Here is a 13,406-nt window from a genome sequence, read left to right on the forward strand (position 1 = left end):
CACACCTCCTCCTCCATGCTTCACGGTGGGAACCAGGCATGTAGAGTCCATCCGTTCACCTTTTCTGCGTCACACAAAGACACGGTGGTTGGAACCAAAGATCTCAAATTTGGACTCATCAGACCAAAGCACAGATTTCCACTGGTCTAATGTCCATTTCTTGTGTTCTTTAGCCCAAACAAGTCTCTTCTGCTTGTTGCCTGTCCTTAGCAGTGGATTCCTAGCAGCTATTTTACCATGAAGGCCTGCTGCACAAAGTCTCCTCTTAACAGTTGTTGTAGAGATGTGTCTGCTTCTAGAACTCTGTGTGGCATTGACCTGGTCTCTAATCTGAGCTGCTGTTAACCTGCGATTTCTGAGGCTGGTGACTCGGATAAACTTATCCTCAGAAGCAGAGGTGACTCTTGGTCTTCCTTTCCTGGGGCGGTCCTCATGTGAGCCAGTTTCTTTGTAGCGCTTGATGGTTTTTGCTACTGCACTTGGGGACACTTTCAAAGTTTTCCCAATTTTTCGGACTGACTGACCTTCATTTCTTAAAGTAATGATGGCCACTCGTTTCTCTTAGCTGCTTTTTTCTTGCCATAATACAAATTCTAACAGTCTATTTAGTAGGACTATCAGCTGTGTATCCACCAGACTTCTGCACAACACAACTGATGGTCCCAACCCCATTTATAAGGCAAGAAATCCCACTTATTAAACCTGACAGGGCACACCTGTGAAGTGAAAACCATTCCCGGTGACTACCTCTTGAAGATCATCAAGAGAATGCCAAGAGTGTGCAAAGCAGTCATCAAAGCAAAAGGTGGCTACTTTGAAGAACCTAGAATATAAGACATAATTTCAGTTGTTTCACACTTTTTTGTTAAGTATATAATTCCACATGTGTTAATTCATAGCTTTGATGCCTTCAGTGTGAATGTACAATTTTCACAGCCATGAAAATACAGAAAAATCTTTAGATGAGAATGTGTGTCCAAACTTTTGGTCTGTACTGTACATATAAGATATTTCACAGTACAAAATGTCTCTATATTTCAATGAAAGTCATGTAATGCTTTATTTCCCCAGGGGTGGCGCTGCAGGCAGGGCCGTATTTGCCACTAGACACGCGAGGGCACGTGCCTAGGGCGGCGACATTGCGGGGGGGCGGCACCTGAGCAAGGTGTTTTTTGTTTTTTTTTTAATAAGTCCCGGGTCAAAAACGCGACCGACGGCCCTGCCCCCCCCCCCCCCGCCTCCGAGTCCCCCCCACCTCCGAGTCCCCCCGCCTCTGAGTCCCACCCACCCTCCTTGAAGACGATACTCACCTGCTCCAGCGATGCCTGGTCTCAGCGTCTGTAGCGCGTCCTGAGTGAGCGGTCACGTGGTACCGCTAATTAAGGTCATGAATATGCGCATATTCATGACCTTAATTAGCGGTACCACATGACCGCTCACTCAGGAAGAAGGCGCTGCGGCGGGACAGAGTCGGAGCGATGTCGGCGCAGCGTGTGGGACAGGCAGCTGACAGGAGTATGAGGGACGGGGGCGGTGGGAGGATGGTAAACCACCCGCGCCATGCAAGATGGCCCGGGAGAAGGAGCGGGGGAGGGGGGGGAGAGATGAGCCATGCAGAGGGAAGGATAGGGAGGGGGGGGCGAATTATGAGCCATGAGCCATCAGCCATGAGCCATCAGCCATGCATAGGGAGGGAGGGGGGGAATTATGAGCCATCAGCCATGCATAGGGAGGGAGGGGGGGAATTATGAGCCATCAGCCATGCATAGGGAGGGAGGGGGGAATTATGAGCCATCAGCCATGCATAGGGAGGGAGGGAGAGGGTGGAATTATGAGCCATCAGCCATGCATAGGGAGGGAGGGGGAATTATGAGCTATCAGCCATGCATAGGGAGGGAGGGAGGGAGGGGGGGGAATTATGAGCCATCAGCCATGCATACAGGGGGGGGATTATGAGCCATCAGCCATGCATACAGGGGGGGGGGATTATGAGCCATCAGCCATGCATACAGGGGGGTGGGAATTATGGGCCATCAGACATGCATACAGGGGGGGGAATTATGAGCCATCAGCCATGCATACAGGGGGGGGGGATTATGAGCCATCAACCATGCATACAGGGGGGGGGGATTATGAGCCATCAGCCATGCATACAGGGGGGGGGGGAATTATGAGCCATCAGCCATGCATACAGGGGGGGGGCATAATGAGCCATCAGCCATGCATACAGGGGGGGGGGGATTATGAGCCATCAGCCATGCATACAGGGGGGGGGGGTTATGAGCCATCAGCCATGCATACGGGGGGGGGGGGGGATTATGAGCCATCAGCCATGCATACAGGGGGGGGGATTATGAGCCATCAGCCATGCATACAGGGGGGGGGATTATGATCCATCAGCAATGCATACGGGGGGGGGAATTATGGGCCATCAGACATGCATACAGGGGGGGGGGATTATGGGCCATCAGCCATGCATACAGGGGGGGGAATTATGAGCCATGCATACAGGAGGAGGGGGGATATGAGTCATGGCCATTATACAATATGGAGCATCATGTGGGGCCATTATAAAGTATGGAGCATCGTGTGCGGCCGTTATACAGTATGGAGCATCATGTGCGGCCATTATCCAGTATGTGGAGCATCATGTGTGGCCATTATACAGTATGGAGCATCATGTGTGGCCATTATACAGTATGTGGAGCATCATGTGCGGTCACTATACAGTATTGAGCATCATGTGGAGCCATTATACAGTATGGAGCATCATGTATGGCCATTATACAGTATTGAGCATCATGTGCGGCCATTATACAGTATGGAGCATCATGTGTGGCCATTATACAGTATGGAGCATCATGTAGGGCCATTATACAGTATGTGGAGCATCATGTGCGGTCATTATACAGTATTGAGCATCATGTATGGCCATTATACAGTATTGAGCATCATGTGGGGCCATTATACAGTATGTGGAGCATCATGTGTGGCCATTATACAGTATGGAGCATCATGTATGGCCATTATACAGTATTGAGCATCATGTGGGGCCATTATACAGTATGTGGAGCATCATGTGCGGTCATTATACAGTATTGAGCATCATGTGGGGCCATTATACAGTATGGAGCATCATGTGTGGCCATTATACAGTATGGAGCATCATGTAGGGCCATTATACAGTATGTGGAGCACTGCATAGCCATTATACAGTATGGAGCACTGCGTGGCCATATTTTTTTGGTTTTAATTATTGTATATGAAACAGTGTGATCAGCAGTGTTAAATGGGTGTGGTTGGAACTTGGATATGGGTGTGATTAGTTGTGAAATGGGTGTGGTCAGAGGTGTGGCCTAAAATTTGCCGCGCCGCAACCTTTACACCTTTTTCCCTTCTAGGTTGGGAGGTATGATACCGCATTTCCCAGATCACACCAAATACCGCAAATCCCATAGGGAATGAATGAGGCCGAACGCAATGTTGCTGTAAGTGATCCGTTACGTGGCAGATACAGAAAAACTGCCGGATCTGCTGCAAAAGGCGACTTTCACAACAGCGATTCTTCCCAAAGTCACTGCGGATAGTGTCATACTCACCAAAGGGGAGGCAGCACTAAAAGTGCCTAGGGCAGCAGAAACTCTAAATACGGCCCTGGCTGCAGGGAAATTCAGTTTATATGCAGGATTATATCTGATCGCACGGATCATACAAACTGGAAAAATCCCTCCTAGATTGCTTAGAACAACAGACTGCTCTCTGCAGCATTTTAGCCATGGTGGAACTACAACTCCCAGCATGCCCTTATAGCCTGTTGCAGATGTTGCAATCCAAGCGTTGTAGTTTCTCTACAGCTAATAGATCGGCACACTCCTGTCATAAGTGAGAAAATAATAATAGATGACACTAACCCCTAGTAGAATAGGTGAGCCTGTATCCTGATGGGGGTTCTCCTCCAGAAACGCTCCACGCCAATCTGAGGAAGGAGGGCCCGGCCTCTGCCACCCTGAAGTTGGATATACCAAGGGCGCTTACTAAAAAATAATACACAATTTTTCATTACTAACCTGGAAATATAAATAGGAAAATTCCTAAAAATCATTTGACAATTATTATTCTGCTTAAAGGGGAACTCCATGTTTTACTGCCAGAATTCAGCAAAGATGAGCAAAATGAAATTCACTTTGATTTCTTCTCTCTGATACGAAACGAGAATATCTTACAGGTTTTTCCCCGACCAGAGACGGATTCTCCAATGCTGTTGGCATATAAAGCGGTCACAGTGACCGAATACTCCGAGCCGGCCCTGAGGCTTTGTAGGAGGGAAGATGTCTGCGCTGAGGTCAGGCTGATCTGTGGTCAGAAATCAGAGTATAAGGTATATTAAATATTCTACATGTTACAAGAAATATAGCAGTTATGTTTCTGTACATAGGGGCAGTATTATAGTAGTTATATTCTTGTACATAGGGAGCAGAATTATAGTTGTTATATTCCTGTACATAGGAGCAGTATTATAGTAGTTATATTCTTGTACATAGAGGACAATATTATATTAGTTATATTCTTGTACATAGGGGACAGTATTATATTAGTTATATTCTTGTACATAGGGGCAGTATTATAGTAGTTATATTCTTGTACATAGGAGCAGTATTATAGTAGTTATATTCTTGTACATAGGAGCAGTATTATAGTAGTTATATTCTTGTACATAGGGGGCAGTATTATAGTAGTTATATTCTTGTATATAGGAGCAGTATTATAGTAGTTATATTCTTGTATATAGGAGCAGTATTATAGCAGTTATATTCTTGTACATAGGGGTAGTATTATAGTAGTTATATTCTTGTACATAGGGGCAGTATTATAGTAGTTATATTCTTGTATATAGGAGCAGTATTATAGTAGTTATATTCTTGTATATAGGAGCAGTATTATAGTAGTTATATTCTTGTACATAGGAGCAGTATTATAGTAGTTATATTCTTGTACATAGGAGCAGTATTATAGTAGTTATATTCTTATACATAGGGGCAGTATTATAGTAGTTATATTCTTGTACATAGGGGGCAGTATTATAGCAGTTATATTCTTGTACATAGGAGCAGTATTATAGTAGTTATATTCTTGTACATAGGAGCAGTATTATAGTAGTTATATTCTTATACATAGGGGCAGTATTATAGTAGTTATATTCTTGTACATAGGAGCAGTATTATAGTAGTTATATTCTTGTACATAGGAGCAGTATTATAGTAGTTATATTCTTGTACATAGGGGGCAGTATTATAGCAGTTATATTCTTGTACATAGGGGTAGTATTATAGTAGTTATATTCTTGTACATAGGGGCAGTATTATAGTAGTTATATTCTTGTATATAGGAGCAGTATTATAGTAGTTATATTCTTGTATATAGGAGCAGTATTATAGTAGTTATATTCTTGTACATAGGAGCAGTATTATAGTAGTTATATTCTTGTACATAGGAGCAGTATTATAGTAGTTATATTCTTGTACATAGGAGCAGTATTATAGTAGTTATATTCTTGTACATAGGGGGCAGTATTATAGCAGTTATATTCTTGTACATAGGGGTAGTATTATAGTAGTTATATTCTTGTACATAGGAGCAGTATTATAGCAGTTATATTCTTGTACATAGGAGCAGTATTATAGTAGTTATATTCTTGTACATAGGGGCAGTATTATAGTAGTTATATTCTTGTACATAGGGGTAGTATTATAGTAGTTATATTCTTGTACATAGGGGCAGTATTATAGTAGTTATATTCTTGTATATAGGAGCAGTATTATAGTAGTTATATTCTTGTATATAGGAGCAGTATTATAGTAGTTATATTCTTGTACATAGGAGCAGTATTATAGTAGTTATATTCTTGTACATAGGAGCAGTATTATAGTAGTTATATTCTTATACATAGGAGCAGTATTATAGTAGTTATATTCTTGTACATAGGGGCAGTATTATAGTAGTTATATTCTTGTACATAGGAGCAGTATTATAGTAGTTATATTCTTATACATAGGAGCAGTATTATAGTAGTTATAGTCTTGTATATAGGAGCATTATTATAGTAGTTATATTCTTGTACATAGGAGCAGTATTATAGTAGTTATATTCTTGTACATAGGAGCAGTATTATAGTAGTTATATTCTTGTACATAGGAGCAGTATTATAGTAGTTATATTCTTGCACATAGGAGCAGTATTATAGTAGTTATATTCTTGTACATAGGGGCAGTATTATAGCAGTTATATTCTTGTACATAGGAGGCAGTATTATAGTAGTTATATTCTTGTACATAGGGGGCAGTATTATAGTAGTTATATTCCTGTACATAGGAGCAGTATTATAGTAGCTATATTCTTGTACATAGGGGCAGTATTATAGTAGTTATATTCTTGTACATAGGAGCAGTATTATAGTAGTTATATTCTTGTACATAGGAGCAGTATTATAGTAGTTATATTCTTGTACATAGAGGGCAGTATTATAGTAGTTATATTTTTGTACATAGGGGCAGTATTATAGTAGTTATATTCTTGTACATAGGGGCAGTATTATAGTAGTTATATTCTTGTACATAGGGGCAGTATTATAGTAGTTATATTCTTGTACATAGGGGCAGTATTATAGTAGTTATATTCTTGTACATAGGGGCAGTATTATAGTAGTTATATTCTTTTACATAGGAGCAGTATTATAGTAGTTATATTCTTGTACATAGGGGCAGTATTATAGTAGTTATATTCTTGTACATAGGAGCAGTATTATAGTAGTTATATTCTTGTACATAGGAGCAGTATTATAGTAGTTATATTCTTGTACATAGAGGGCAGTATTATAGTAGTTATATTTTTGTACATAGGGGCAGTATTATAGTAGTTATATTCTTGTACATAGGGGCAGTATTATAGTAGTTATATTCTTGTACATAGGGGCAGTATTATAGTAGTTATATTCTTGTACATAGGGGCAGTATTATAGTAGTTATATTCTTGTACATAGGGGCAGTATTATAGTAGTTATATTCTTTTACATAGGAGCAGTATTATAGTAGTTATATTCTTGTACATAGAGGGCAGTATTATAGTAGTTATATTCTTGTACATAGGGGCAGTATTATAGTAGTTATATTCTTGTACATAGGGGCAGTATTATAGTAGTTATATTCTTGTACATAGGAGCAGTATTATAGTAGTTATATTCTTGTTTATAGGGGCAGTATTATAGTAGTTATATTCTTGTACATAGGGGGCAGTATTATAGTAGTTATATTCTTGTACATAGAGGGCAGTATTATAGTAGTTATATTCTTGTACATAGGGGCAGTATTATAGTAGTTATATTCTTGTACATAGGGGCAGTATTATAGTAGTTATATTCTTGTACATAGAGGGCAGTATTATAGTAGTTATATTTTTGTACATAGGAGCAGTATTATAGTAGTTATATTCTTGTACATAGGAGCAGTATTATAGTAGTTATAGTCTTGTACATAGGGGCAGTATTATAGTAGTTATATTCTTGTACATAGGGGCATTATTATTGTGATGATTTTTTGTTTGAAGCAATAGAGGACTCATTAATATATACGGTAAATTGCCTTGGTACCTCTCTTAGCTCCAGTGGGATCTGTTGTCCTAAACCCGTCAGGGGACCATAAACCACTTTGTATCCGGTAACTGGCCCGGTGGCTGCCGTCCATTGTATCCTCATGGAATCTGCTGTCTGATCGGAGAACACCAGGTTGGATGGTCCTCTATAAGTGTCTGAGGCTAAAAACAAATTGTATATGCATTAGATAGGCCAGGTGAAACCTTTTGCATATTATTAATTTTGCTTTAAAAGTGAATATAACCCGACAGTGTTATCAATAGTAGAGCTGATATTGTGGGGTGTAGTGGAGCTGATATTGTGGGGTGCAGTAGAGCTGATATTGTGGGGTGCAGTAGAGCTGATATTGTGGGGTGTAGTGGAGCTGATATTGTGGGGTGCAGTAGAGCTGATATTGTGGAGTGCAGTAGAGCTGATATTGTGGGGTGTAGTAGAGCTGATATTGTGGGGTGCAGTAGAGCTGATATTGTGGGGTGCAGTAGAGCTGATATTGTGGGGTGCAGTAGAGCTGATATTGTGGGGTGCAGTAGAGCTGATATTCTGGGGTGCAGTAGAGCTGATATTGTGGGGTGCAGTAGATCTGATACTGTGGGGTGCAGTAGAGCGGATATTGTGGGGTGTAGTAGAGCTGATATTGTGGAGTGCAGTAGAGCGGATATTGTGGGGTGCAGTAGAACTGATATTGTGGGGTGCAGTAGAGCTGATATTGTGGGGTGCAGTAGAGCTGATATTGTGGGGTGCAGTAGAGCTGATATTGTGGGGTGCAGTAGAGCTGATATTGTGGGGTGCAGTAGAGCTGATATTGTGGGGTGTAGTAGAGCTGATATTGTGGGGTGTAGTAGAGCTGATATTGTGGAGTGCAGTAGAGCTGATATTGTGGGGTGCAGTAGAGCTGATATTGTGGGGTGCAGTAGAGCTGATATTGTGGGGTGCAGTAGAGCTGATATTGTGGGGTGTAGTAGAGCTGATATTGTGGGGTGCAGTAGAGCTGATATTGTTGGGTGCAGTAGAGCTGATATTGTTGGGTGCAGTAGAGCTGATATTGTGGGGTGCAGTAGAGCTGATATTGTGGGGTGCAGTAGAGCTGATATTGTGGGGTGCAGTAGAGCTGATATTGTGGGGTGTAGTAGAGCTGATATTGTGGGGTGCAGTAGAGCTGATATTGTGGGGTGCAGTAGAGCTGATATTGTGGGGTGCAGTAGAGCTGATATTGTGGGGTGCAGTAGAGCTGATATTGTGGGGTGCAGTAGAGCTGATATTGTGGGGTGCAGTAGAGCTGATATTGTGGGGTGCAGTAGAACTGATATTGTGGGGTGTAGTGGAGCTGATATTGTGAGGTGCAGTAGAACTGATATTGTGGGGTGCAGTAGAGCTGATATTGTGGGGTGTAGTAGAGCTGATATTGTGGGGTGCAGTAGAACTGATATTGTGGGGTGCAGTAGAACTGATATTGTGGGGTGTAGTAGAGCGGATATTGTGGGGTGTAGTAGAGCTGATTGTGGGGTGCAGTAGAGCTGATATTGTGGGGTGCAGTAGAGCTGATATTGTGGGGTGCAGTAGAGCTGATATTGTGGGGTGCAGTAGAGCTGATATTGTGGGGTGCAGTAGAACTGATATTGTGGGGTGCAGTAGAGCTGATATTGTGGGGTGCAGTAGAGCTGATATTGTGGGGTGCAGTAGAACTGATATAGTGGGGTGCAGTAGAGCTGATATTGTGGGGTGCAGTAGAGCTGATATTGTGTGGGGTGCAGTAGAACTGATATTGTGGGGTGTAGAAGAGCTGATATTGTGGGGTGTAGTAGAGCTGATATTGTGGGGTGCAGTAGAGCTGATATTGTGGGGTGCAGTAGAGCTGATATTCTGGGGTGCAGTAGAGCTGATATTGTGGGGTGTAGTAGAGCTGATATTGTGGGGTGTAGTAGAGCTGATATTGTGGGGTGCAGTAGAACTGATATTGTGGGGTGCAGTAGAACTGATATTGTGGGGTGTAGTAGAGCGGATATTGTGGGGTGTAGTAGAGCTGATTGTGGGGTGCAGTAGAGCTGATATTGTGGGGTGCAGTAGAGCTGATATTGTGGGGTGCAGTAGAGCTGATATTGTGGGGTGCAGTAGAGCTGATATTGTGGGGTGCAGTAGAACTGATATTGTGGGGTGCAGTAGAGCTGATATTGTGGGGTGCAGTAGAGCTGATATTGTGGGGTGCAGTAGAGCTGATATTGTGGGGTGCAGTAGAACTGATATAGTGGGGTGCAGTAGAGCTGATATTGTGGGGTGCAGTAGAGCTGATATTGTGTGGGGTGCAGTAGAACTGATATTGTGGGGTGTAGAAGAGCTGATATTGTGGGGTGCAGTAGAGCTGATATTGTGGGGTGCAGTAGAACTGATATTGTGGGGTGTAGAAGAGCTGATATTGTGGGGTGTAGTGGAGCTGATATTGTGGGGTGTAGTAGAACTGATATTGTGGGGTGTAGAAGAGCTGATATTGTGGGGTGTAGTAGAGCTGATATTGTGGGGTGCAGTAGAGCTGATATTGTGGGGTGCAGTAGAGCTGATATTGTGGGGTGCAGTAGAGCTGATATTGTGGGGTGCAGTAGAGCGGATATTGTGGGGTGCAGTAGAGCTGATATTGTGGGGTGCAGTAGAGCTGATATTGTGGGGTGCAGTAGAGCTGATATTGTGGGGTGCAGTAGAGCTGATATTGTGGGGTGCAGTAGACTTGATATTGTGGGGTGCAGTAGAGCTGATATTGTGGGGTGCAGTAGAGCGGATATTGTGGGGTGTAGTAGAGCGGATATTGTGGGGTGCAGTAGAGCTGATATTGTGGGGTGCAGTAGAGCTGAGTGTGCTCAGTTGTTATCGCACAGGACTTCAGGTATCTCAACTGCATTGTTAAAAGTTACAAATTCCGCTCTGCTGCATCTCCACACTTCGGCATTGGTAATCCTGACTTACTGCTTTCAGGAATGTAGACTCCTCCAGTCATTATACAGACTTTTCGGGAAACCAGAGGAAGAAGTGTCCCCAGAATCTTGAAATCCGTCACATAGAAAAAGTAGTCTTCTGTCGGCGTGGACGCTACCCTGGTCAGCTCTCGGCTATCGGCATTTTTGATTCCTGAAGAACATATTAGAGAATGTCATCAAGTCTTGGAGTCGTCCTCCACTATGCGCTATAATTCTCCATTCTCATATATATCAGAGAACACTGGGTCAGAACCAGAACAGCTCCAGTGTCACTTCACTCCTTAATGGGGCATTCATTACACCGAGCCTCAGCCTCAATTCCTGTAAATTAATTAATGGGCTAAATAATAAAGGTGAGTCTGTCTGCAGTCACCACTAGAGGGAGCTCACTGTCTTATCGGTGTATACAGGCCTTTTTAGGAGCTGCATAAATCTGTGTGCAGTGAGCGCCCTCTAGTGGGGGCTGCAAGTAAACAAACTGTTTCATGGCATTGTGAAATGGTGATAAAAGGTGTGTGGACTGTGCAAATGTGCTTCAAAAGGGGAGATTCCACTAATGGGGGGTACAAGTGTCGGGGGGTAAGTATTTGGCCCCCTGAGGCACCAGCGCCTGTGTGTGACACCTGTCTGTGATCCTCCGCTGCCTAAGCCCTAATATATTGGATCATGGCTGATCCAGATCCTGATCCAGGTTTACGCTTCGCTCTGGGACGTACCAACAGCAAATATTTTTATCCCTAGATTTTTCAGTCTCTGCGACGCCTGATCGACTTCATCCTGGGATTTTCCGTCCGTTATCAAAATTACAACCTGGAAAACACAAAATGCAGAACTGTACACGGTAGGTGACCACCCTGTGAACAGCGGGGGGATTGTAAGGTTTGGTTGGGGACAGTGGATGGGTACTGAGCTGGATTATGATGATAATACACACAAATTATGGCGAGATACTATCTATGCACTTTCTGGTAGTATTATTTAGGCATTGTATGGCGGTATTTTTATTCACTGCATGATGGTATTTATGTATCGTAAATTGTTATAAATGCACTGTATCATGATGTTATTTAGGTATGGATGGTAGCATTTTTATGCTCTATGTTGAATTCTTATTTATACACTGTATGGCAATCTTATTTTGTCATCATATGGTGGTGTTATTTGTGCACTATATGGTGGTAATATTTATGCACTTTATGGTGGCATCATTTAGTCATTATATGGTGGTATTTTTTATGCACTGTATGATGGTATTTATGTACTGTAATGTGTTATGAATGCACCATATGGTGGTATAATTTAAGTATATATGGAAGTATTTTTATTCTCTATGTGTTGTTTTAATCTATGCACTGTATGGCAGTATTATTTTGGTGTTGTATCGTGGTGCTATTTATGCACTATATGGTGGTATTTTAATGTATTTGTACACTGAATGGCTTTCTTATTTAGGCAATGTATGGTGGTATTATTTATCACTATATGGTGGTATAATTTAGCCATTCTATGGTGGTATCTTTATGCACTGCAAAGTGTTATTAATGGCGGTATGTTTAGATATATATGGAATTATTTTTTTATGCTTTATGTGGAGTTTTAATTTATGCACCGTATGGCGGTTTTGCTTTGGTGTCGTATGGTGGTGTTATTCATGTACTATATGGTGGTATTATTAAGTATTTGTGCACTGAATGGTGGCATTATTTAGGCATTGTATGGTGGAATTATTTATTCCCTATATGGTGGTATTATTTAGGCACAGTTTTTTTTATTATTGCTATTATTATTATTATTATTATGGGCAATCATGCGCTGCACTACTGACGTTATACCTCAGCGCTGGATTGGCAGGAATAGAAGACATGAGGGTTCATTTTCTTGTTTTACAGCATTTTCTGTTGTAGACTTTTTTCCATTCCCTCTAATTTGTCATTATTCAGGACCATGCAGTATGATGACTTGTCAGGTGTAGCAGAGAATACTTTTGCATTCATCAATCTTCCTAATTAACTATATTATAGCCTTTTCACGTTATCATATTATTGCGGCACAATGACGTTTCTACTGTTCTTGCAGATTCCAGTTCTGACCTTAGGTATGTCGGCTCGCAGAATGGCTGGTCCATAGAAATTATCTGTGGCATATCTCAGGCCGGCGCCCGTCCGCGTGTTCCCCCCTTTGTAGGCCAGGTTTCTTATGGCCTCAATCACCTCGGACCCATTTCGGTATCGAGAAAAATCAAACTCTGTTCTAAAAGGAAAAGTCATTGCAGTGTATTTAACCAGAAAACAAGTAGGCTTTGGTCTGAGCATTTGTGGAGTCGATGGAACCCGCGGCTTTATTGTCTCAGTGTATCCATGATAGAGAATAACGCCACACTGATTGTACACGTCCTACTGTTTTGTGTATGCAATCCCCATGCAAACCTGTGTGTCTCCATGGCAACAGACAACAAACAAACCTTATGTAGTCTGATCCTATATTTGTACTCATTTCAATCTGTCCTCTACTTCATACTAATTACATTAATATTTCTTTATATTTGATACACATTATTCAGAAACGTCACAGAGTCAGTGTCCTACCATTGTGTGCCTTATGCATCGCCATAGTAACAGACGACAACAAACGCTGTGTAGTCTGATCCTTCAGGCGTATTGGTTTCTGCCTGTTTGCTTTTTCTTGCTAACTGACTGATTATATATTATTAACAACTAAGTAATGGAGGGAAACGAGTGTGACTGAAGAATCGGACTATATAGTGTCTGTTGTCTCTCAGCACGGAGACACATAGTTCT

At 42.0% G+C, this 13,406-nt stretch overlaps 1 protein-coding gene across 1 annotated transcript in view; it reads right to left on the reverse strand.

Moving 5' to 3' along the window:
- Positions 1 to 13,406, reverse strand: part of COL7A1 (collagen type VII alpha 1 chain) — a 156,115-nt gene that overhangs the window by 108,548 nt on the left and 34,161 nt on the right. Inside the window, exons 4-9 of the mRNA XM_069736324.1 lie at positions 12,699 to 12,858; positions 11,325 to 11,418; positions 10,598 to 10,759; positions 7,643 to 7,806; positions 4,224 to 4,353; positions 3,912 to 4,034 (exon numbers count right to left, since the gene is read on the reverse strand). Coding sequence (XP_069592425.1) covers positions 3,912 to 4,034; positions 4,224 to 4,353; positions 7,643 to 7,806; positions 10,598 to 10,759; positions 11,325 to 11,418; positions 12,699 to 12,858 — 833 coding nt within the window. The remainder of the gene's footprint in view (positions 1 to 3,911; positions 4,035 to 4,223; positions 4,354 to 7,642; positions 7,807 to 10,597; positions 10,760 to 11,324; positions 11,419 to 12,698; positions 12,859 to 13,406) is intronic.

The sequence above is a fragment of the Ranitomeya imitator genome, chromosome 8 (genome assembly GCF_032444005.1).
Source record: "Ranitomeya imitator isolate aRanImi1 chromosome 8, aRanImi1.pri, whole genome shotgun sequence".
Taxonomy (NCBI): Eukaryota; Metazoa; Chordata; class Amphibia; order Anura; family Dendrobatidae; genus Ranitomeya; species Ranitomeya imitator.